We start from the raw sequence: 24,465 nt of genomic DNA on the forward strand, positions 1-24,465 counted from the left end.
CATTTGCAATTGCTGCAAAAAGTGGAATTCCATACTGTAACCGAGTGTATCCCGCGAAGATGTGATGAAGAGAAGAAAGAATGCTGGCAAGCGGCGTTGTGGAGTGTTACCCACAATCTAGAAAAACGAGTGCGCGATACGAAGTTACGACACCGCCAAAAGCTACGATCTCTCGAAAACGCACAGGCACCCATGAAAACGAAAAGTGCACCGCGAACGATAGACAATTTCGTAGTGAACCTCTCTTCCATCCAATTTACGAAAGCAGAGCTAGATTTGCTCAACAAAGGGTTAAATTTTGCTATCTCCCCCCAGTGTGCCCGCCTTGCCGATATCGTGAGCAATATCGAAAGTGCCATTCAGTTCGAGAATCACGCGTATAAAGCAGCCACCCGTCACAGTGTTAAGGAATGTATAGTGAGAACGGCGAGCAAAAAGGAGAACAAAAATCGCGCCAACTTCGATACGTGGTGCACAATCCGTCTGTTGAAATCTCGTGATGTGATATACTCTCGTGCCGATAAGGGGAACGCGGTAGTGATTATGGATAGAGAAGATTACGACTCGCGCGTTCGGGACATGATCAGTGCCGGTCCATATGAAGAGTTTACTTTCAAAAACGAAAAGCCGAAAGATCCTCTTAACAGAATGGTTGAGGAAGTGAATCATGTTCGGAAGAAGGTAGCTAACTTGATGGGCGAAGACAGGTTGGAAAGAAAGTTCCATGTTCCAAACCCGACGGTGGCATCCTTGTATTGCCTACCAAAGATTCATAAGAATCCGGTAGGTATGCGCCCGATCTCGTCCAACATCCGTACCCCTACCGAAAAAATGGCAGCGTGGCTAGTGGAAGAAATGAGAAAATACCCTGTAAAGCATGGAAAAGGTGTTAAAAACTCGGTGGATTTGGTTGAGCAGCTAGAGGGGTTCAAATTGCGACGAGGTGAAATTCTGGTATCGTTCGATGTCGCCGCTCTATTTCCGAGCGTACCAGCCACTGAAGCTCTGCAAAGCCTGCGCCGACACTTGGAACGGTGCCGAGTGCCGCTGAACCACATCGAGGCTTATCTCTCTGTTGCTAAGGTCTGTATGAACCAAAATTTTTTCAACTTCCGGGGAAAATACTACAAACAGACCTTCGGCCTGAGCATGGGTAGTAAGCTCTCACCACTTCTGGCCGATTTGTTTATGAGCGATCTAGAAAATGAAGCCCAGAAACAGAAGCTTTTTCCCCGAGTGTGGTGGCGCTACGTAGACGATGTTTTCGCCCCGGTGAAGGAACGGTACGTAGACCAGACACTTAGCATGCTAAATTCACAACATGAAACGATCAAATTCACGGTTGAGAAGGAAGTAGACGGGAAATTGCCTTTCTTGGATCTGATGATTAGCAGAGACGAGGATAACACTCTGAAATTTGGGATTTATCGCAAACCAACTAGCACAGATCGGTACATAACATCCGATTCCAACCACTTTGGTGCCCAAAAGCAAGCCGCCTTCCATTCTATGGCTCACCGGCTTTACAATATACCGTTGGACAGCGTAGAATTCAAAGAGGAACAAAATCGAATTTACGCTGCAGCCGAGGTCAATGGATACAACAGAACTTTCGTAGATAAAATTCTACAAAAACACAAACGCAAAAAACACCGTCAAAACATAACAACGCTGGAGCCAATAGCAGGACAAACAAAAAGGATTAGCCTACCGTTCTACCCTAAAGTAACCAACCCAATAAAATCGAAGCTTCAACGACATGGATTGCAAGTAGTGCACAAAAGCGCCAACACGTTACGTGAACTACTTTGCAACCTGAAGGATAAGGTTCCCCCGGATGAGCAGTCAGGAATTTATGAAATTCCGTGCAGGGACTGCCCAGCTGTCTACATAGGTCAGACACGCCGGAAATTCAAAACCAGAATCAGGGAACATAAGAATGCCGTTGACACAAACAAACAAAACGAATCCAGCGTGGCAGTTCATACAGCGAGCAGTAATCATAACATCAACTGGGAAGAAGCGAAACTGCTCAAATGTGTCAACAAATCTTCGCATTTGAATGCATGGGAGTCCATGTTCATCACAGGGTCGAAAAAGCAATTGATGAATGAGGATGACCCTCCCATCGCATCGTGTCTCTTCGACCTAGTAGACTTGACGATAGAGTAAATTTCTCTTCTTTTGGACGTATACGAACAACGTACGAACACAACGCAGTCAGTCGGACATTGTCCTGAAGATGGGCTAGATCTCGCCCGAAACCGGTCGACAAATAAAGGTAATTTTTTAAATCTTTTCTTGACGATTGTAAGAACGATAAGTGTTGTCTTGTGTCGCGTCGCGTATTGTGTGTGTCGTGTAGTTCTTACGTTAGTGCAACTGTAAAGTAAATTGTGTTATTATGGAAACTTTTTGCACCATAAAACAGAAAATTTCTTCAAATGTGCAAATAAATTAGGAAATTGTAGGGCAATTACTAGCAAGTATCCCTCTGATGCGATCTGGTAGCAAAAACTGTCGATGTTTGCTACTTTTCAGTGATGTTTCGACACTTTCAGAAAACTCACCAACAGCTGGTCGGGTTTGCTATAAGAAATTTCGGCTCAACTTCGGGTCTCTTCGGGTGAATTTTTTTCGTTGCTAACGAAAAAATTCTCACGCATACGGGAACGTTCGTGTACAATTTCCCCCCTGGGTGAAAACGTATTCGTTGTCGAAAGCAAATCGCATAATTTCGCGAATGTTTTCATCAAATAGCAAGCTTGGTCAGTTGTCAATAAAACATCTTTAGTACTGGATAGATCTTTGTGCTCACTTAAACCTTTTTCATTGCGCGTAAAGTCGTAAAGTGAGGTTTGAGTGTATTACTAGTATTGCTACTAGTACCCCGGTTCTAAATCTTCAGATTACCCCGGTTGACGGTATTCATGTTGTTCGGCTGAACAGTCAGTACATATTTACAACGATGCACCGAAATTGAAATGGTATATTCACCACCGTCTCACAATGACCACAATCCAGTGTGATGTGCGAATAGTGCCATCATCGTGAATCGGTTGTCACGGCTGCTTGATATATGTAAAATAATTAAAAACCAGGTAATGAGAAATCACACGATTACCCCGTTGTTGATGTGCAATCTCGACTGGCTCGTGTATGTCGTCTGTCTGTCTGTCCTGTCCCGTCTGCCTGTATACATATGAACAGCAACATTGTAACGACGAAGTTTTCACAGAAGAGCATCTCATTACTGATGTGTATTGAATAATTTTCGAAATGGCATTTGGCCTGTGTCATCTGAAATGGCGCGAATGTTGAAAACCGGTAGAAAACATCGGAGCCAGCTATCTGCACCCCATCAGGGTTTGTGGTGGGAAAATACCCGAGGTTAGGGAAAATGTGTCGGCTTGTTACACGTGCCCATCAAAGTGTCATTGGAGGTAGGTATGGTAGGTATACAGCAGTCACAAACAGCGAAGCTGATTGAATTATTCGCATTCCACACCAGTAGAGCCGGTACAAACCTTTCCGTCAGAAAACAAGAGCATCGCACCTTTCATAAATCATTCTCAGCGTAACAAGTGGCTGGCAAGAAGACTCTCCTCTCATGTGGTGATCACTACTCGGCTTGTAAATATTCATACATTAACATTGCTTTCGTTTCAATAAATTACGATCATTCGTCTTACTTCGAGGATTGACCAGAGCGTTGTGGCGTATGAAGAACAGGCTTTAATTAAATCACCAAGGGAATGCGCAGCAGATCAACACCTGAGATGTCTCTGATATCTCGGAGGTGTGATCAGCGTGTAATATTCAATTAATATGCTTCCTTTACATATTTTATGCAGAATATTACCATAAATCAAGTAGTATAGCCAAAATAAGTTAAGATCGGTGTATGTAGCTTGTTTGTGTTCATGTTCAATCCCAAGCACCTGCTATCCCGAGACCGATTCCGGACCTGTTGTTTTTCATGCGCAGTTCACGACTCAACCCACTCTCGCAAAAACGAAAACACACAAACGCACATATTGCTCAATCATTTCCTGATTGGTTTCACTTGTCAATATCCGACCGAACCGAACAGCAGCCGCAATAACGACCACTGACTTGAGGTAGCAAGTGATGTAATTCTAGGCAACACCACCAGCCAGTGCCAATCTCTCCACCGAGCCAGAAAACATATGGTGGGTGCCCCTCCAATTCATTCATAACGCCACCGCCCGCCACACTCGGAGTCCCAGTTAGTTATGCCCAGGAAATTGCCAATAACACTAGGCAAATGTGTTGTGCTTTTTCCCTTTCATATCGAACCCATGAAACCGAATGAATGAAATTTCGTGGGAGGTTTTTTCCTACACCCATAAGCCTCGTTTCGTGGAGAGCAAGCTCCCCAGATCAGTGGACCAACTCCTAACCGTAGACCGCAGAGACAGACTCATGTTTCGCACATGTTTATTCCCACTGACTATGATTGCCAACAACGAGGGTCCTACCAACAACGAACCCAATCGACTACGACCACGACGCGACGTGTGACTCTTTGATGTGACAGTCAGTATCTGGTAGCGTGGTTGACAATTGCTTACTAGCTTGCTAGCAAGCACGATTAGTTCGAACTCAGTCAGGTACAAGCAATATTTCGAAATGATTAGGCATTTTTTTCCGCCAACAGCTATTTGCCATCACCTGCTTTAAGCTAAAAGGGACCTACAACTGTATGGTAGTTTAAGGTACGGCACGCATACAGGTGACTACTGAATTTGGATGGCCAAAATTCGAATTAGGGTAATTGATCCGATCATGGAGGAGTTAAGCACTGGGTTCATGCTTAAACCAAAATTGTATCGCCCCAAGCAAATTTTTTACTTGGATTGAATTGAAAATAATAAAATCTATCCTTTATCTACGGGAAAATAACGAAATATTGCCACTTTGAGGCTGTTATGAGCATTTTATTCGTTTTTATCTAAAAGAACATTGTGTTCCTATTGTTGCGGTATTTGTTCCTAATGTTGCGGTAGTTCTTCCTAATGTTGCGGTATCCCATTGAAATCATATGGGATACCGCAACATTAGGAACACTACCGCAACAATAGGAACACAGCAGCAAACATATTAAGGAAAATATTTTTTTTAAATAGGTTTTTGGGCAAATCTTAAGCAAACAAATGGTGCAATCTTATAATTTAAGCACAATACATCTATTAAAAATACCTTTTGGTAACATTTCAGTCGAAAAAGTGCTCAATTGGCCATTACCGCAACAATAGGTACTACCACAACGATGGGAACAATTACCCTATAACAATTTCCATTTTGAGGGCCCATGTAGCCGAGGCGGTAAACGCACGGGTATTCAGCACGACCAAGCTGAGGGTGACGGGTTCGATTCCCGGTCGGTCCAGGATCTTTTCGTAAAGGAAATTTCCTTGACTTCCTTGGGCATAGAGTATCTTCGTGCCTGCCACACGATATACGCATGCAAAATGGTCATTGGCAGAGGAAGCTCTCAGTTAATAACTGTGGAAGTGCTCATAGAACACCAAGCTGAGATGCAGGCTTTGTCCCAATGAGGACGTTACGTCAAGAAGAGAGAGAGAGAACAATTTCCAAAAAAAACTCTACATTCTCCAAAGATGGCAAAAGAGGCAGGATTGCATTTACCTGGCTACCATTGAACTTTGAGCTTTCTCATTATTGGGATTCAACTAAAGCTAAGGGCCCATAGAACCAAAGCGGTGAACGTGCAGGTATTCAACAAGACCATGAAATACCTTTGTGCCACCCACACGGTACAGGTACAAATGCAAAATGATCATTGGCAGAGCTCTCAATTCAACTGTATGGAAGTTTTTTGTCATTTCCTAGCTTTAACTAGGCTAAAATTCTCGGTATTCTTCACTTACATGAAAAAATACATATGCTCTCAGTCGAAAACTGTGGATGTGCTCGCTCATAATGCTCAAGTAGGAACGTTACGCCAAAATGAAGAAGATGGGCGGCTTCTCAACACTCAGAAAATCACAACGCAATTTAAATGGAATCTTTTCTATGTAACATAATTCTACAGAAATACGCCGATGGGCTATGGAGACGCTGTAAAAATTCACATATCTGAGAAAAAATAGATCCTTCTTGATAAACATTATAAAACAGTAAAAAAATCATAGGTAACAATAACATGTCACAAGGTCCCATACATTCTTGTATGTTTTGATTTCTATTTTAAACTCGCTGTAACTTAAGTATGTTTGGATGTAGGAAAAAATATGCTTTTTTTTTTCAATGGAACCTATACGTAAATACGATTTTTGAAATCGAAAATTTCAAAAATTAGTTGTTTGTAAAATCGATGAAAAATAAAAATTCGAGAAAAATAGTTGAATGCATTTGATGAAGGTAGTCAACATTCTACAGAAAAAAAAACAATGAAGGGTGAGGTTTTTGGAAAATTGGAATTACAGGTGTGTTCCGTTTTTGTCACTATCCATTTTTATCACTATCCGTTTTTGTCACTATCCGATATTGTCAACATATTATTCCGTTTTGGTCAACACCAAAAGCTTATCTTGTTTTTCCTCGAATACTAGTTTTTTTTTATAGTTTAACTTTAATCTTGAGGTAATTGAATTAGAACTAACCACCCATGATGACATAAAAGACGTACAGTATGCGGCAGGAAAAAATGCGAAAGTGTTTTTCAACTTCAAACCTCATTTTCGTCCATTTGACATTAACCAATCTATGTTTCATCGTTCCATGATCTATAATAGGCTAGTTTTCTGAAAAGTTAATTAAAAAAATTCCCATTTTGGTCACTCACCTTTACAGGGCGACGCCTGAAGATGAAGACAATGAGAATTTTCAAACCGCAGAAAATCATACAGGTCGCTAAATTTCGCATCTGATAAAACAAAATTTATGATTTTCTCTACAATATCATCAAATATATGTACTTATTTCATCTGGTATGTAAAACTACATGGCTCTGGATCAGTGTGGTCTGGTTGTTCATCGAATTTGAGCTAATTTTGTTACTGTTATAGTCATTTTGTTTAATGACCATTGGGCGCGCAGTTTATTGATATCCGCTAATTAGGCCTACATTATCACATGTTAAACATCAAATATGTTCATTTTTATTTTTCAGTGCTAGAATATAGACATTGACTGATACACTGTCATGAAAAAATAGTCATATATATCCCATATTTAGCGTGTAATAGTGCCTTGAACTTTTCGCATTTTTTCCTGCCGCACCCTGTATATGTCACAGCTTAGAGCGTAATTCAAGCTAACTCCTATGCGCCTTTACTCTTTTTAGGTACCTCAGAGAAACTATACCAATTTATTTTTCAAGTGTAAAACAAAGCTAATCACGATAGATCAATAATACACTGAAATAAATTTCGTTGTTGTTTCCACTGAGTCCATGGTAAAATTAAGAACTGTACCAACAATTTTCAACCGAATGCAAAATTCTGTTAATTGTACTGAAACATTGTCAATATTACCATGCGTGAAGTACCATTGACTAAAAACATCATTGATGTTACTATTTTGACATTGTATTTTTGACAATGTTTATCTAAGACGCGCAACATTCAAGTCTACATGGTCGAAATTACAATGCCCAAATAGTAGAACCAAGAATGTTTTTAGTCAACAATAATACACGCATGGTAATATTGACAATGTTTCAGTACAATTAACAGAATTTTGCATTCGGTTGAAAATTGTTGGTAGAGTTCTTAATTCTACCATGGATTCGGTGGAAACGACAACAAAATTTATTTCAGTGTAGATGAGATGTGCTTATCAACCATATTGAAATCATTTAAAACTATCTCGAATGATCGAGCTTTTTTTATTTCATTTGCTCGACATCTTCATTGGTGTTCCTTCTCGAAATTGCTCCTGAATGTCCATCTGGGTATTCCTCCAATAAATTTCTACTGAAAATCCTTCTTCTTCTTCTTCTCTAAGGCTTAACATTCCAACTGTAACTTGATCTTCCTCTTTTCGAATCAGTGTGCTTTGAGAACTTCAACAGTTATGAATTGAAGGATTCCTTTGTCTGAATTCTTATATTGTGTAGCAAATGCTACACTATGCCCTGGAAGCCAAGAGGACTTTCCCGATCGGAGTGGAATCAAACCCATCTCCAGATTGCCAAAACAATGCCTTATCTACTACGCTAACTGGATTTTTACAGAATCTTCAACGTTTTTATCCTTTCGATTTCTTCAAAAATGCAAACTTGGATTTCTCCAATAACTTCTGCTAGGAATCCCATCATGTATGCCTTGTGTGGATTCTTCCAGATTTCTTAATGGATTTCTTTTGAAAATTTCTCCTGGACATACTTCAGAAATTCATTTAGGGGATTGAGGAGTTTAGGCAGTTAAGAATAAGTTAGTTTAGGGTACAGGAATTTAATTTAAAGGATTTCCAGGAACCCCAGAAAGATTCCCAGAAGAAACTAAGTATTTCCAGAATAAATTGTTAAAGGAATTCCATCAGTTCTTAAGATTTCCCAAAAGGATTTCTTGGAGGATTTCTTGAAAGAATTTCTGCTATATTCCTACAAGTAACTTCTTAAAGATTCCCACAAGGAACTTCTGATGGATTTCCACAAAAAAATAAGAAATAACTCCCTGGAAGGAATAAGAAACATCAGAAAAAAAAAGAAACATCAGGAGGCGTCCCAGAAAGTATTTTCAGAACAATCTCCAGGAGGGTTTCTAGAATATATTGTCGGCACGAGGAACTCTCGGAGAAAAAACAGTAAAAGCCCTGGAGAAATTTCAAAAGAATCCGGCAAAATCTTTAGTATTGAAAATCAAAACTCTTTAAGTAATTTTGCTGCGCAAAAATACTAAAAAAGAACTCTGCAGAAATCTTAAGATAACTCATGGATAAATTATGAGATGAGTCCAAGAAGGATTTCCTGGAAACATCAGAAAAAAAAACTTCAGATAAATTCCTAGAAAAACTTTCAAAGGAATCCAAGAAAGGATTTCTTGGGCAACCTCAAAAAGAACTCCTGGATAGAATTTCTGGCGTACGGAACATAATCTTGGAAGAATTCTCGTAGGAAATTCTGAATATACAGAGGAACTCCTGTAGGAATTTCGAATGGGAAATCTTGGTGAATCTTTAAAGCAACTCTTGGATGAATTCCAGAAAAATGTCTTGGTTGAACCCCAGAATGATTTCCTTAAATAATTCTAATACCTGATGGAATTCCTGAAAGAATCCCCGATGAAGCTCCAGAAGAAATTTAAAAATGAAAAGAAATTTCTTCTCGGATTAACCCTGATATCCGAGAAGAAATTTCTGAAAAAATCGCAAGAGTTAGAAAACCTATCTTCGAAATATTTTCATCGAATTCCAAAAGAAAACTTAGCGGAATAATAAGAGATAACCTAAAGAAATTCCAGAAAGAACTTCTTTGGGAATCCTTAGTTCTGGAGAAGTTCCAAGTGCAATTCCTTGAGATTTCATAACAGTATCTCAGAAAAAAAAAACTTCGAAAATCATGAAATTTCCTTTACGTAATGAATGGACACCTCCTAACGATAGTGTAATTATTATTTTGTTCTTGCTAACATGTAAAAAACATAAAATGAGGAGATACAGTGCGCTGGTTAATTTTTTTTTTCAATGAGATTTGTGCACTCAAAGTTGAGAGCAGGTGCAAAAGTCGGCCATTGTGGCAACCACCTTGGGATTTTAACGAGCCTGTCCTTAACATGTGTATATCGGACGAAGATACTCTAGATCCACGGAAAGTTCCTTCACGAAAAGTACTCGGACTAGCCTGGGATCGAACCCGTCACCCTCGGCATGATCTACTGAATACCCGTGTGATTTTCAAATGCTCTCAACTGCAAAATCGTGGTTTTTTAGAGTTTTCCGGTTTCTCGCAATTGCATTCAAATCTTGAACTGCCATTAAAATTCCAACAGTTTTGAAGATATGTTTCTAATCCTATGAAAGACTATTTGTAATCATTTCGAATTTCAACGAAAACGAATAGATAATAGAGAATCGGTCGAAATTTCCAGAATTTGAATTGTTGTATGGAAAATCCATACTCTGTCCTCTGAGAGTTCTGCAAAGGGATTTACTGACTTATTTCAATTTGAAAATATGATTGTACATTTCCCCGAAAATCAGTTCCCTGAATGCAATTTCCCCGAAAGATTTTTCCTTGAATGTATTGTTTCGCCGAAAAGTGTATTGCATGTCCCATTTAACCTTCTTCGGGAACTAGCTGACGCTCACCACGCTAATGCAGTACACGCTCAGCGTGCCTGTATAAGTCATTAATGAGTCCTATGCATGAATAGGGTTACCTACTCATTTGTTTTCGTTCACAGATTCCTGATATTTCATCTGGTTCTAAATTTTATGTATTGATATGTTGATTCTGGGGTGCTACATTTCTGTTTCCTTAGTGTTCTTATTCGTTATGTGTAGGACACGATTGGTGATTTACCAGACTTATTGTAATGAGCTGAGATTATGAATGATGAGATCAAAGGCGCAAAGGTATTTGGTGAGATGATAAACTTTTGGTAACTATGCTGTTGTATTATTCATTTCTTGCCTCTTCAACAACACATTTTCTCGAAGTTTTGCTCAAACAACATTAAATTATTCAAGGAATGGATGTCGGTAGACCGAATGGCCATTAGACCTAATGTCTTGGCCTTATAGACAGCCTTTTCATAATAAAATTTCCCATCTTTCAAACATAGGCTGTGCTTTAACCCTCTAATACCCAACCCCGCCTTTAGACGGGGTATAGTTTGAGTATTTTTGTAATTTTTGTTTCGTGGAAAATCAAAACTTTTATATTTTTTGGCTGATATTTAGGATTGTTCTGTATATCTCAAAATGATTTTTGGTGTATTTTAAAACGTATTTACACTTTTAAAAAATCATTGAAAAATTGATGTTTTAGCCACCTTTCAGAAGTCAATGTTTATTTTTTATTGATTGGCTACAATTAACATATTTTAATTTTTTCTCAAATCACTCTATCCTAGTTTAATAGTTTAAGGGAGTCGAATACACTCTAAAAATATTTTCCTTAAAATTACACGGAAAACAAAATTTCCCATGAAAAAAATTTAAGATTAAAATGTTTCAACAATAATCATAAAATCTCAAAATGTTTCCGGCTCAAAAAATCCGTACCCCAAAGAGGCTTCCAGGAAAAATATGAAAGTGTGGGGATGTTCAAAAATAAAAATTAGAAAAATCAAAAACCAAAATTCACGAAATCGAGAATTAAAAAGAATCATCTTCCAAAACATGTTTAAATCGATTTTAAATGACGAAAAATGATATTTAGATCAAAATCAAAAATTTGGGTATTAGAGGGTTAAAGTTGAACTGTGGAATTAATCATCAGCAACTTGAGTGCTGGTATAATTAGGGTACCGAGCCACTTGGGCAGTGGCTTCTATTTTTTGGGCACTTTACGCTATAACTCAGTCAAATTTTGAACCACTTGGCAGAACTATTGGAAAGCGATGAGATAGGTTCTTTTTCTTCTTTGTGGCTCTACGTCCCCACTGGGACTTGGCCTGCCTCGCTTCAACTTAGTGTTCTTTGAGCACTTCCACAGTTATTAATTGAAGGGCTTTCTTTGCCTGCCATTGCATGAATTTGTATATTGTGAGGCAAGTACAATGAGGGCCCATATAGCCGAGGCGGTAAACGCACGGGTATTCAGCATGACCATGCTGAGGGTGACGGGTTCGATTCCCGGTCGGTCCAGGATCTTTTCGTAAAGGAAATTTCCTTGACTTCCTTGGGCATAGAGTATCTTCGTGCCTGCCACACGATATACACATGCAAAATGGTCATTGGCAGGGGAAGCTCTCAGTTAAAAACTGTGGAAGTGCTCATAGAACACTAAGCTGAGAAGCAGGCTTTGTCCCAGTGAGGACGTTACGCCAAGAAGAGGAGAGGAGGAGGCAAGTACAATGATACTCTATGCCCAGGGAATCGAGAAAATTTTCCCGACCGGAACGGGAATCGAACCCGCCGTCTCCGGATTGGCGATCCATAGCCTTAACCACTAGGCTAACTGGAGGGAGACCCTGCGATGAGATAGGTATAGTATCTGGAAGTGTAAAAAATTTCAAGTCAATCGGTTCAAAATTGACTGAGTTATAGCAGAGAAAAGCCCAAAATAGAAGCCACTGCCCAAGTGGCTCGGTACCCTATTATTGATTTTTTTTTGTTTTTGGTGTCAAACTGTTCTGTTGTCTATGGACGATAAAGTAGAAAACTCCATCAGAAATGTTCCCTTCTTTTAACACATATATATACTGTTCTTTCAAAATACGCTGTCAAAAAAATGTTGGCATTTTCAGTTATTTCAATCAAGTTTGGCTATAATCCATCGATAAACAAAAAATCTGAAGAGTTTTTAGTTTAGAATCTGTTTGTCAAGTAGTTTGAATTACTCTCCCTTTAAAAGCACATGGCAAAATCCATTTCATGGTACCATAAATGGTATCGTTTATCTGGCTTTTGATTTTGAGCTTTAAACTCCATCTTGAACTTTAAGCTGTCATATTGGCTTTCAGACCGCCATCTTGGACATCTTCCTCACACCAAATATATCCATAATGCATGGCTTTAGAGCCTAAAACTCCATTAACCCTCCTTTGGCATTAGGATCATTTTTGACCCAAACCGTACATTTCGTTAGCGAGCAGCTTCTTACGTGATGCAAAAGGAAGGTTAAAGAACCGCCATCTTCAATTGTGGGTCGCTATCTTGGATTTAAGACCGCCATCCAGGGTTGGTTTCTGTACACAATTCGACACACATGCTAAATGTTACAAAAGCGGCGCAGTTTTATGTATCGCATGATAGGGCTTGAGTCAGTTTTATATACGGCCAGTTCTACCGATGCTGGTCCGGATCACTGAAATAGCTATAACTCTGGAACGCCTTGACCGATCCGGACCCTTTTTAATAGCAAAAAATGTGGTTCGATTCGTGCTAAATCCAAAAAAAAATCAGCCAATGGGAAGTGTCTTAAAAGTGAGTGACCTTTTTTTACACATACATACACAAATACAGACATCATCTCAATTCGTCGAACTGAGTTGGTTGATACATGTAACCCTCCGAGCCGTCTATCGAAAATTCGTTTTTGGAGTGAGCATATAGTCTTTCAGTACATTTGGTGTAAGAGAAAGGCAAAAACGTACGACAATCACAATCATTTCAATTTCTTAGCAGATCTTCAACATAGAATATTTAACATCTTTGCCAGAAATTTCTTTCATACAGTACAAAAAAATGCATTCTCAGATTCCGATAACCGAAATATCTTTACGGAGATATCATTTTTATCAATGATGTTTTTTTACTGTGGTAAACAATTTGTTCATGGTGGCCTCACAATTGGCTTGGTGATCACAAACAATTTTTTATAGATAGATTATAATGGAGGAACCATTTCATTTTATGGACTTTGGCCAACATGTTCTTCCTAAAATCCCATTGTAGTCAGAAGCCGACAGTTTTGGTAGAAGCCCCCGAAACCAGACCAGAGTGCACCTTATTGGCTCTGACGGCAGCAAAAATGCACTCACTCTAATGGGAAATCCCATTTGTATCTGTCATCGTGTGCGTGAAGAAGTATAAACAAACGTGTTTTGTCTCGTTTTTTCTCACGTTTGCCATACGACTCCCGCCAGGCGGCAGCACTGCGGCGCTGTCAAGGCCTATGAGCATACTAAAATAAACAGTCATATTTTATATAATAAAATAATTGAATTTCGAGTCCGGACGGCAACGATGGTGTTGGCTTGCCGAAAGCAAGCAAGGGCAGTGTACGACGTGTTCCATTATCATGCACAACACGCAGCTCATATTGAGAAGTGTAGAGAGGGCGGCCCGACGCGACGGTCCAGCTCCTCAAACAGACAGTTCGGTTTCGCGCGGATTTAAACGCGATTATTCGAAATTAATCTTCTTCCTCGGCGTTCGCGTTCGTGCGCTTTACCGTTTCCACGCAGGTTTTGATCTATCTTTCGCCTCCGAATAACAACATTAGGTAGGTATGCTGATCTTCTGACTGTTTCAATTTCAACGTAATAAAGACAACAGTCTCGCGAGTTTCTGTGTGGAACTCCTTGGGATGGGGGCGGCTCGGTTGAGGAGATTGTGCTGCTGACTGCTGTGTGCAAGCTTTGGACAAACTGGTATCTGCTGTTGGCCCGATCAGAAAGAAATAACACAATTATTACACGATCGAATAAAGTTCGCCGTAACACGAAGTTAACCATCTACAAAACGTTGATTAGACCGGTCGTCCTCTATGGGCACGAAACATGGACCCTACGTGCAGAGGACCAACGCGCCCTTGGAGTTTTCGAACGGAAGGTGTTGCGTACCATCTACGGCGGAGTGCAGATGGAAGACGGGACCTGGAGAAGGCGAATGAACCACGAGCTGCATCAGCTGCTGGGAGAACCAACCATCGTCCATACCGCGAAAATCGGGAGGCTACGGTGGGCGGGTCACGTCATCAGGATGTCGGATAGCAACCCGACTAAAATGGTTCTCGAGAGTCATCCGACCGGTACAAGAAGACGTGGAGCGCAGCGAGCTAGGTGGGTCAACCAAGTGGAGGACGTTCTGCGGACCCTACGCAGAGTGCGGAACTGGAGACAAACAGCCATGGACCGAGTGGAATGGAGGCGGCTACTATGTACAGCAGAGGCCACCCCGGCCTTAGCCTGACCGGTAAGGTAAGTAAGTAATTATTACAAAATTGTATCAAAGATTCGTATTTGTATCAAGATGAGTAGCATTTGAACACATTTAAATGTGTATCAAAGTTAGATATTTTTTAAAAATGCATCCACCCACACATTTTGAAACTATTATATTTTTGTACGATGTTTCATCTTGATTTTTGCATGCAACTTTGTTATATGATTATTGAAACTAGTTTTGTAATTGTTGTATATTGTACTATATGTAATTATTTTTACTTTAATCATTATTATAATTTTTTTTCTGTAGTTGCGGATTACAATTGTGTTATTTCTTTCTGCTCAGGCTGGCTTCCATGCCGGCGAAAGCACTCTGATTTCAACGGGACGAGACAACCAGCGAGCGATAGGGAATTCAACGGGCAGCAATGGGGGGTAAATATTATTACTGCGTGTTTTGCAAAATGGCACTACAACTGCGAAAATTGTAATAGCACCCGCACCTGGCCCCCGCTTTGGTCTACCATCGTCATGAGCTCGAACGCGCGTAATCGAGTGTAGACAAGCAAACAATTTTGCGTAAGTTTGCTCTCTTCGGCGGGCGCTGCTAGCTACTGCGCGCGGCGGCAGCGACCACTGAATATAAAACGGATCTACAGGTCTGCAGGTATCGAGCGGAGGCGAACTTTCATTTTCATTGTCTTAGAGCGGGATGATGAGACATGGCAATTTTTTTTGCATTTTTGACAGGCGAACGAACGTGCGTTGGGTTTTTACTGGCTCATCTGGTGCGGCCGGGGTTCACATGTTCCACTTTTGATTACAGGGCAACCGCGTGGCGTATGATGCAAATCGCGATTAACGTTGACAATGTACGTTATTGTGATGTGAATTGTTCGGAAGGAGTTAGGTAATGATATTTATTGTAGGTTTTGGAACATTTATCAGAAGCTTCCATATTATTTACACTCAATTTGAGTTCTCATCACTTTATGTAATGCTATGTTCAATTGTTTCGCCGAAAGTTATGAATATTTGCTGCTGGCCTAGGGTATCGGGATGCTTCGTTGGCATAGTCCCCTCGTTCGGCCTATCTCAATATAAACCAAAAACTCAAACAAACACGCATAACTGGATATCGGAAAAGCTATCTGCCAAACAACTGTAACATTTCGTTTCAATTTTAGCACTTTGGAACATTAAATTTAATGAAAATGTAACTTTGTTTAGCTTTTGTAGACGCCATGATTCCTCGGCTTAGTGGGTAGTCTATACACATGATCAATGTTATGATTCTGAAACATTTCGAATTGACTTTTCAATAACTGAACATTTGATGCGATGGTCAAAGACGTTATTTTGAACTTGTGTATTTGTTTTCAACGAATAATAACCATTTCACAAATTGAATGTGAGCCGAATATTGAGGACATTTTTTTCACTATGTACCCAAATCTTGGCCCATCAGTAAAGTGACGTCAAAAACAGCGATAAAAGGACGTCAACAGCATTTCTTACGTAAGAACCAGAAAGAACGAACAGGAAGAAAGATTTTGTGTGCTGTGACTGTAAAAATATAACACAATAATAGGGTTGCGTTGTTTTCGTTACTAAATTAAGAAAGAACTTTAGTTAAAGTGATTTATTTATAGTTTTTTGAAAATTTGGCTCCGAAAATGTAATTTAAAAGTAAGATTGATGAACAAACAGAGATAATACTTCAGCAGAAATATTGAAAAAATGAGATAATTAGTGGTTCTAGTGCATGAATAGCAATAGGCCAACGTTGTATCCACTAATGGGCCAATTTCTGTACCATAGACCAACGTTGCATACCATCGCATCGAATCTTTTCAACTTAATTAAGTAAATTCTTGAATATTTACGTTACTTTACTTCCAATTGGTGAAACATGCATTGCTTAGAGTGTGTAATATGGTCGACATATTATTTCTAGTGATATTAATTCATGAGTTATAGTCAAAATTGTCAAGGCGGCTTGCAAATTAGGCCAAGGAATGGTACATATACCCTACATCGCAATAAAAATTACTGTTTTATTGCGATGTAGGTTGTATACAACTTTCTTCGGCAAGAAGTACTTTGTACACACAGCAATCGATATGCAAATTTTGCACGTTTATTCCAATAAACTAAAGCTCAGTGCCATTAATCGGACCCCTGTTTCGATTGTTCTGGACAGTTGCCACTCTTCGAATTGCTCATGCTAGCTGCCCTTTTGCTACCCTCTTGAACAGGATAACGGCTAATAACATAAGCCTTGCGGCACTGCGTTACTAAAAGTGAGCGGTATGGCCTGGGAACTCAAACCATGACCTTCTGATTCGTAATCAGAAGTAGGTAACACCACTAGGTCACCCAGCTCAACTTGCCTCAATAAATTATAAGGTTACCCACCCAAACAACCGATCCATTCACCTGAGAAGAACAAAATATTTTCCCAACATATTTCAAACCGGGGTTCCCCAGTTAACCAGCCCACTCATGCAACACCCTATCTCACCCATAAATGCTAAACAACGCCGGCTCCGAGTGGCATTTGGATGCTACTTTTCTGATCCTCCACGCTGATTTTATTCGCGCAATCATGATCATCAGCTCAACGACGCGTCGAAAATAAACAGAACCAGCGAGCGAGCAGCACCCATCCGCGCCTGTCGGTCATCAGCGTAGTCGTCGTGATGCGCTCCATCACCGACCGCAGCCAAAACAACCGCGCGAACGTCGCGTCGTCAACATATTACAACGGTGGTGACGACAACGACAACGGTGGACGAACGGATTATAGGTTTCGCATCTCACACCAGCTAGCTCTCGGTCGCGGTCTCGGTGGGATTCGTCGGTCAAATACCCACCACCATGCGCGCATTGAAAAAGTTAAAGATCACAAGATCATTAGTTCGGTCAGGCTTACCCCCATCGGTACCTACCCATATGGCCGGGCTGAGGAAGCCCCTCTCCGCAATTTTCCTGCACATCTTCGAGCGATCAAACGATCAGCGTGTGACCCATCGCAGTCAACTTTTTGGGGTCAATGTCGATGTGCTGCCGTTGTTGTTGTTGATGTTTCTGTATGCGAGATGGGACCTATCCGTGCGACGATGCTTTGGCAGTCTACTGCGCTGCACTATGCATTAGATATCAGGTGGACAAAAATGGAAAAAAAAGATTTTCTAGTCTAGTCTAGTCTAGTCTACACATACACAGCCATTCATTGAAAGCATCCTGGAAAATGATAGAATCGACTATTTCTACCATTTTTCTTGTCATTATCAATACTTGCAAGGCATCGGAGATGCATTACAAGTATTGAAGCGGCCAGGCCTACTGTGCAGTGTCATTAAATACAATTGAACAAGGAACGGCGACATCTCGTCAGCCGCTCCGTATCGTATGTGTTATAAATGTGAAGCAAAAACGTTGGGAGTGACGTTGCTAAGAAAGTTAATGTCACTCCGCTGGAGCTCTTCTTCCTGGGATGGGACATAGGTATTTGCCCCTTATGTCCTGGCTCGAAAGCCTAGGCTTAAGCGCCATTGCTCGCTCTCTGAAACGAGAAGAAAATATAAAGACCCTTCCCCGGGTAAATTAAATAACCTGCATTATAAGAATGGAAAGTAAGCAGTATGATTTCCACCGGCCACATTTAATAAAATTGTGCTTTGTTTGGACAAACTGCATACATAAAAGATAAATTAGAAAGATCTTACCAATATCCAAATTCAATGCCCGGTATCCTCTGTCGACGACGCATTTCCTCCAAAACGCTATATTTTGCCGAATTCCTCACATTACCCCATCAGATTTTCATTTGTAATATCCGTTTTAAATTCACCCCGAACCAATGCACTCGTATTCTTCTTATTTTACTTGATTTATTTTTAAATCAATATCAAATCTAATCTTATTCCAATCACTGTAAAAACTCTTTCTCGGCAAAGTTATTCATTTGTCAATTTCTCAACAATCAATCCAACTGAAACTCTTCCAATTTTAACCACAACCACTGTGACATCATATTTTTTATTCCTTCAACTAGTTTCTAGTCCCACCCTAGTCCTGTTTTTTCTCAGCTTTTTTTACCTATTATCAAAACGAGCCCTTCATTTTTCTTTCTTTTTTCCCGCTTCCACTCATTGCCACCATCTACAGCTCTCTCTTTATCTGACCTTCAGTCCGCTGCACATACACCAACTGCCACCCTTTACCTACAGTCCAGAACCAACCAAAACCGGTCACCACTCCCAACTCCACAAATCCACTTTGTCCCACCACTCAATCACAAGATAACCGTACCAACTGTTACCCCTCGCCAAATCCGGTCACCGCTCCCAACTCCTCCACAACAATTCCACCGCATCCCAATACTCAAATTCCACAAAATCACAAGAAATCCGTCTCCGCTTCAACACACAGAACACGCTTCGCTTCAACAGACATAAGGTACACCGGGGCAAGTTGAAACGGGTGGGGCAAGATGAAACAGCGGGTTAACATGATGTTTTCTAATGATGATAAACAGTTCGATCGCCATAACACATAGTTTTTGATTCAAACAATCTTTTAGCGAAGGATAAATTTCCAAATTGAATTGAAATCTATTACAAAACTTCGTGTTTCATCTTGCCCCACCCGTTTCAACTTGCCCCGGTGTACCTTACGGCAAACATGTACGGACACCGTGCCGGAAATCTAGTGTCGGCGGGTATCCACTTGCTTTCCACTTGAAAAAAAAAAAGCTTCAAATCCAGAACCAAATTCTATCACAAAGCAAAATCTATTTTCAAAACTATGCACTTTCACGAAAAACTTCACCGGATGGCGTAGTGCCACGAGCCGAATCACGATTCAGCCGGCCAAATCCCCGCTAAAAACTCGCGGACACGAAAAAATGACAGCGAAAAAATTTTTCAAAAAAAATGGAAAAAAAAAAAAAAGATTTTCACGAAAAAACTATTTTGAGAAAAAGAAAAGCGTTTCATAGCGAGAGGTTCAACTGAGAAACGCTAAGAACATCCGATCCTTTAGCTTTGCAGAACCGAGCTGTGGATATTCCGGAAGGTGGAAAAGTAGAAGATCAATGGAGCGCCATCAAGAACGCCTTCATCGCCACCAGCGAGTATAATTTGAGTGATCTACGCACCCGGAGAAAGCAGTGGATCACAGATGATACCTGGAAAAAGATAGAGGAACAAAAGAACTCCAAAGCCGCGAAATAGCGAGCGCAAACACGAGGAGCCAAAGCCGTAGCCCATCAGCGCTATTCGGCACCCAGGAAGTCGAGAAAATTTTCTCGACCGGAACGGGAATCGAACCCGCCGTCTCCGGATTGGTGATCCATAACTCTTATGTCCTGGAGGAATCTTGGAAGAAATTCCTCGATGAATCCCGAGAGGAATTCTTGGCAGAATCCCGGAAGAAATTTCAGAAGGAATTCTTAAACTAATTCGTGGATAATCTCGGAATGAATTCCTGGAGGAATCTGGAAGGAATCCATGGAGACATTTCTGGATGAATCCTGAGAAGAGTTTCCGGAGGAACCCCGGGAGAGAATAATTTCTGTAGGAACCCCGGGAAGAATATCTAGACAAATTCCTAGCCGAATCAGTGGAAAAAAATGCTGAAGCAAGTAATTCCAGGAAGTATTTACGGAGGAATTTCAAGTGGATTTCGTAGATGAACTCCTAAAAGAACCTCGTACGGAATTACCGAAAGAATCCCGGGAGGAATTTTCAATCGAATTCTTGGTAGAACCCCTGAAGCAATTACTGGAGGAGCTTCGAAGCCATACTGATGAAAAAAAAATGCTAAATTCCTGAATAAATTTGTTGAACAAATTTCTGAAGAAATCCTGGAAGAGATCTTTTGAGATGAACTAGAACCAGATTTTTTTTTGGACAAGCTGCTATAATTTGTAAAGTTAATGTAACTATTAATGTCAACTATTCACTGGGCCAAGATTATCAGTGAAAGATAATGTTTTCACCGTAGCGACAATACCTTTACAAAGGCGATCAGGTACCAGGGGTCTATAAGAGGAGAGCAGAGGGAGGTTGCAGAGGTGTTTCAGGGGATCCCAGGAGGTTTCAGCGGGGTACCAGAAGATGTCATGGCCGTTTCATGAGGTACCAGGAGGTTTCATAGACGTTAAAAAGGGTGTCAGGATTTCCAGGGAGTCTCAGGGGGCGCATCAGGAAGTCTCAAAGGCATTTTAAGGGTTCTAAAGGGGGTTGAAGGAGGCCTCTGGTGCACTTCAAGGAGTCTGAGGAGGCTTCAGAGGGCTCCAGTGGGTCTCAGGCTGTTTCAACGAATTTCAGGCTTCAAAGGATCTCACAGGCGTTTCATAGAGCCTCTGGAGGAGGGTTCCATGGGGCCTCGGACGGTTTTTGGGTTTCCAGGGGGCCTGAGGGGTGCTTCAGGGAGTCTCAGGGACGTTTCAGGGGGTCTCATAAGCGTTTTATGGGATCGCAAAAAGCAGGGTTAGTCAACACTGAGGAAAAGTGAAAAATAAGTACATTGGCATACTATTGGTCAAGGTCAATGGCATTTTTGCATCAATATCTCTCACCCTTCTTCCATGCCTTAGTTAGAAATAAAATATTTATAATTGTAGATAAAAGAGTGTACATGGATAAGGACAAATTAGTCAACAACAAGTTTAACGCGGTTCATGAAAACACTTTGGAAGAAAATAAAAATCAACATCATAGTTAACCGGGGATGGGAAGGGAAGGTTCTTGAAAGGGAATGGCTTCTGCGAAATTGACTTCGGTACGTTAGAAGTGGCTTGAAGCACAGGATTGTAGTTCCTGTAATAGCACAGGGCTCTAATTGTAACTGAGCTCCACGATTCTCCTGAAAACTGGCGGGCAAGACGAGCAAAAAGTCAATCCCACTCTAGACCCAACATGGTTCGTGAGTTCAATGACAGAGAATGTTTTCGTCAAGCGCCTTCCAATAACAATTTTATGCCATTCATTTTCAAGTTATTTTGTCTTTGAGTTAGAATCACATGAGTGTAGCTTCTGTCCAACCAAAACCAGCGCCGGCGACACTCCTTTGTGACTTGTGTGCTGCTTGAGAAAGATTCTCAATGTTCATTTGTGTGATGCGTGTGTTTTTCTCTTTTCACATCAAAGAGCGTCTAGGCACACTTCTCTCAGGGTGTCTCGGGGGCGTTTCGCGGGGTTTTATGGGTTACCAAGAGGTCTAAGGGACGTTTCATGAGTCTGAGGAGCTTGTCAGGGACTCCAAGGTCGTTTCAGGGGGTCTCCGAGGGTTCCAGGGGGTCTTAACCTGTCAGGACGCGCGCCATCAAACAAACAAAACTGCACCGCGGTTGCGTTGTATACGACGAGCGAGGTTTTTATTGGCAGTGTTGTACTTTTTACAACAGCGTCCGTCCTGAAGGGTTAAGAACGCTTCTGGCGGTCTCTGAGGCGTTTCTAAGGATCTTCAGAGGCGTTTCACGAGAACCAGTGAGTCTCAGAGTCGTTTAGGGGGTATCAGAGGCGTTTCGGGGGACCATGCGGGCTCCGAGAGGAACCTGTAGGTCTCACTAATGCACCGAGGGTAACAAACGCTCAATCAATTAAAGGTTCCTGAGATCCCCCCTGAATCACCCTTTAAGCTCCTTGAAACGTCCGTGAAACTTCCGTAATACAACTGACACACCAACCAAACCTGTCGAAACGTTCTAAAAAGACTTCTAAAATCTACTAAAACAACCCACTGAAACGCTCCTGAAACCCCATGGAACCCCATTTTCCAGCTCAGTGGCAACATCTTGGAAACCACCTTTGCCCCATCTCCATTGCCCAGGAGCAGAAAAAATTGAAAAAATAGCCAATAGGCAGCTGTAGGCCATATCGCCACAACATTGCACCAGAGAACACTTATTTCCGGTGCAAAATCAGGTTCAAGCATGGACTTCCGGTTTGACAACTACCCTTGCAAGAAGTACAACTCTTCCCATTGATCATAGTGAAAACCACTTATTTTTATTATATTAGTCCTGTTCAACGACGTAGGTTGAACTTGTTCGAACTTGCTCCATCCCGTTCTTTCCCGTTTGTTGACAAATGGGTAAAGTAGGATGCAGCAACTTCGAGCAAGTTGAAAATACGTCGTTGAACAGGACTATTTTATAGTTGCTGAGAAACAGCCGATTGAAAATAAAAAGTTTGTCCTGGGGTTTTGAGGGTTAAGGCACATTTTTAATTCATGCATCCCCAACCCACGACGATCGTAGCAGGCTGTGCGCGCGAGCGGCTGCATTTTCGAAAGTGTCACGCGTTTTCTTTGCTGTTACAACTTATTAGGCATATCCCAGAGAAATCCCTCGACAATCTTTGATGAAATCCTTGAGCTTATTTTGATTTCCTGAGAAAAAATTTGGTAGAAACCATGGAGCAATTCCAGGTGGATTCCAGAGGCAATTTTGTTAAGAAATACCTGAAGTTATCGTTGCAGAAATATTTTGATATTTTTCAGTTATTGAAATGTCCCTCCGTATCCTCGAAAGTTCTTTCAATTTTTACCCTAGTAGCACACATGTTCTAGAAAAGCATATGCTACTCTTATATGACCGAATTCATTGATTGATTGATTTGTCTTTATTTAAGAGACTTTCAGCGACCAAATTCAGTCATACAAGAGTTGCACATACTTTTGTAGAACATGTGTGCTACTCGGGCAACTTTAACTTTAACAATTTAACTCAACTTTTGATTTTCCTTAATTTTCAATTAATTGTTGAACTTTTCAGTTCAGTTTCAGTTCAGCCTAACTTGTCATAAAATGATCTACTTTTCAACATTGCATTGATTCAAGTGTGTCGAGAATTACTACTTTTTGGCACTCTTAAACGTACTGCCATGAAACCTCACAAATTTCTGTCTATGATATTTTTTCTTCCACTCTCTCACTATAATGATTAAATACGATAAATGTAGAATTGCACATAAAATCAAATTTAAATTTTGAATGCATAACAAATTTCAGCACATTTTGCCTGTCTGTACAGTTATCGCCCATAGTGAGCTAATGACGACGTTCTCGTGGACACAGTTACCTACTGAGTTTCAGCACCAAGCGCAGTCGCGATGATGAGCTTTGCAATCTGCGATGCGCAGGAAATTTTCTCAAGCATCATCCTCTCACCTTCATTCTCCAGCGGCGTTGGTTGACCCAGCGCCGATATTGGCATGCAACATGGTAATAATCTTCCCGAACATTAGATATAAGCGTGTAGTCAGTGTGTACCGCACGGTCACCAAGTTCGTCGCTTGGGGCAACCTGCGCGGAGCATTCAAGTCTTTTCCCTAAGATTAATGAACTCGTCGGTGGGTACGCACCGAAATATTGCAAATCGCTTTTTAAACGATTTGGCTGGTCAAATCGATTTGCGTAGGTTCGATGGCTACCGGCGGCAGCCGTGGCGGCGATGATTGTTGCAAAATTCAATGCACATATCTTGTTGACTGGGGGGACAACGTCAACACCGAAATGCCAACCAGTCTAACTATCGCTAGCCGGTTGCACCTTTGCACCCCAACTCATAAGTGATCCGCTTGGGCGATAAGCGTGCTTACCTGTAAACAAAAAAGAGAAATAATAGTTGAATTAGTTGAAATGTCGGGGTGTCGTGGTGCAAAATTAATGGGAATTAATGACA

The 24,465-nt window shown here is 40.9% G+C and overlaps 2 protein-coding genes across 8 annotated transcripts in view; one reads left to right on the top strand and one right to left on the bottom strand.

Moving 5' to 3' along the window:
* The window catches only part of LOC109408351 (formin-J), a 568,254-nt gene that overhangs the window by 461,763 nt on the left and 82,026 nt on the right, over positions 1 to 24,465 (bottom strand). The gene's annotated exons all lie outside the window — the stretch shown is intronic.
* Positions 193 to 24,116, top strand: LOC134290997 (uncharacterized). The gene is made up of 2 exons (XM_062858240.1): positions 193 to 1,283; positions 24,029 to 24,116. The coding sequence occupies exons 1-2, from the start codon at positions 193 to 195 to the stop codon at positions 24,114 to 24,116; spliced, it is 1,179 nt and encodes a 392-aa protein (XP_062714224.1).

Source organism: Aedes albopictus, chromosome 3 (assembly GCF_035046485.1).
Source record: "Aedes albopictus strain Foshan chromosome 3, AalbF5, whole genome shotgun sequence".
Lineage (NCBI taxonomy): Eukaryota > Metazoa > Arthropoda > Insecta > Diptera > Culicidae > Aedes > Aedes albopictus.

What these genes read in the sequence shown, in the direction of transcription:
- LOC134290997 (XM_062858240.1), top strand. Translation starts at nt 193, where the DNA reads ATGAAAACGAAAAGTGCACCGCGAACGATAGACAATTTCGTAGTGAAC. An exon ending in TTCGCCCCGGTGAAGGAACG is followed by an intron (nt 1,284 to 24,028) that starts GTACGTAGACCA and finishes CCCGAACATTAG; the next exon opens with ATATAAGCGTGTAGTCAGTG.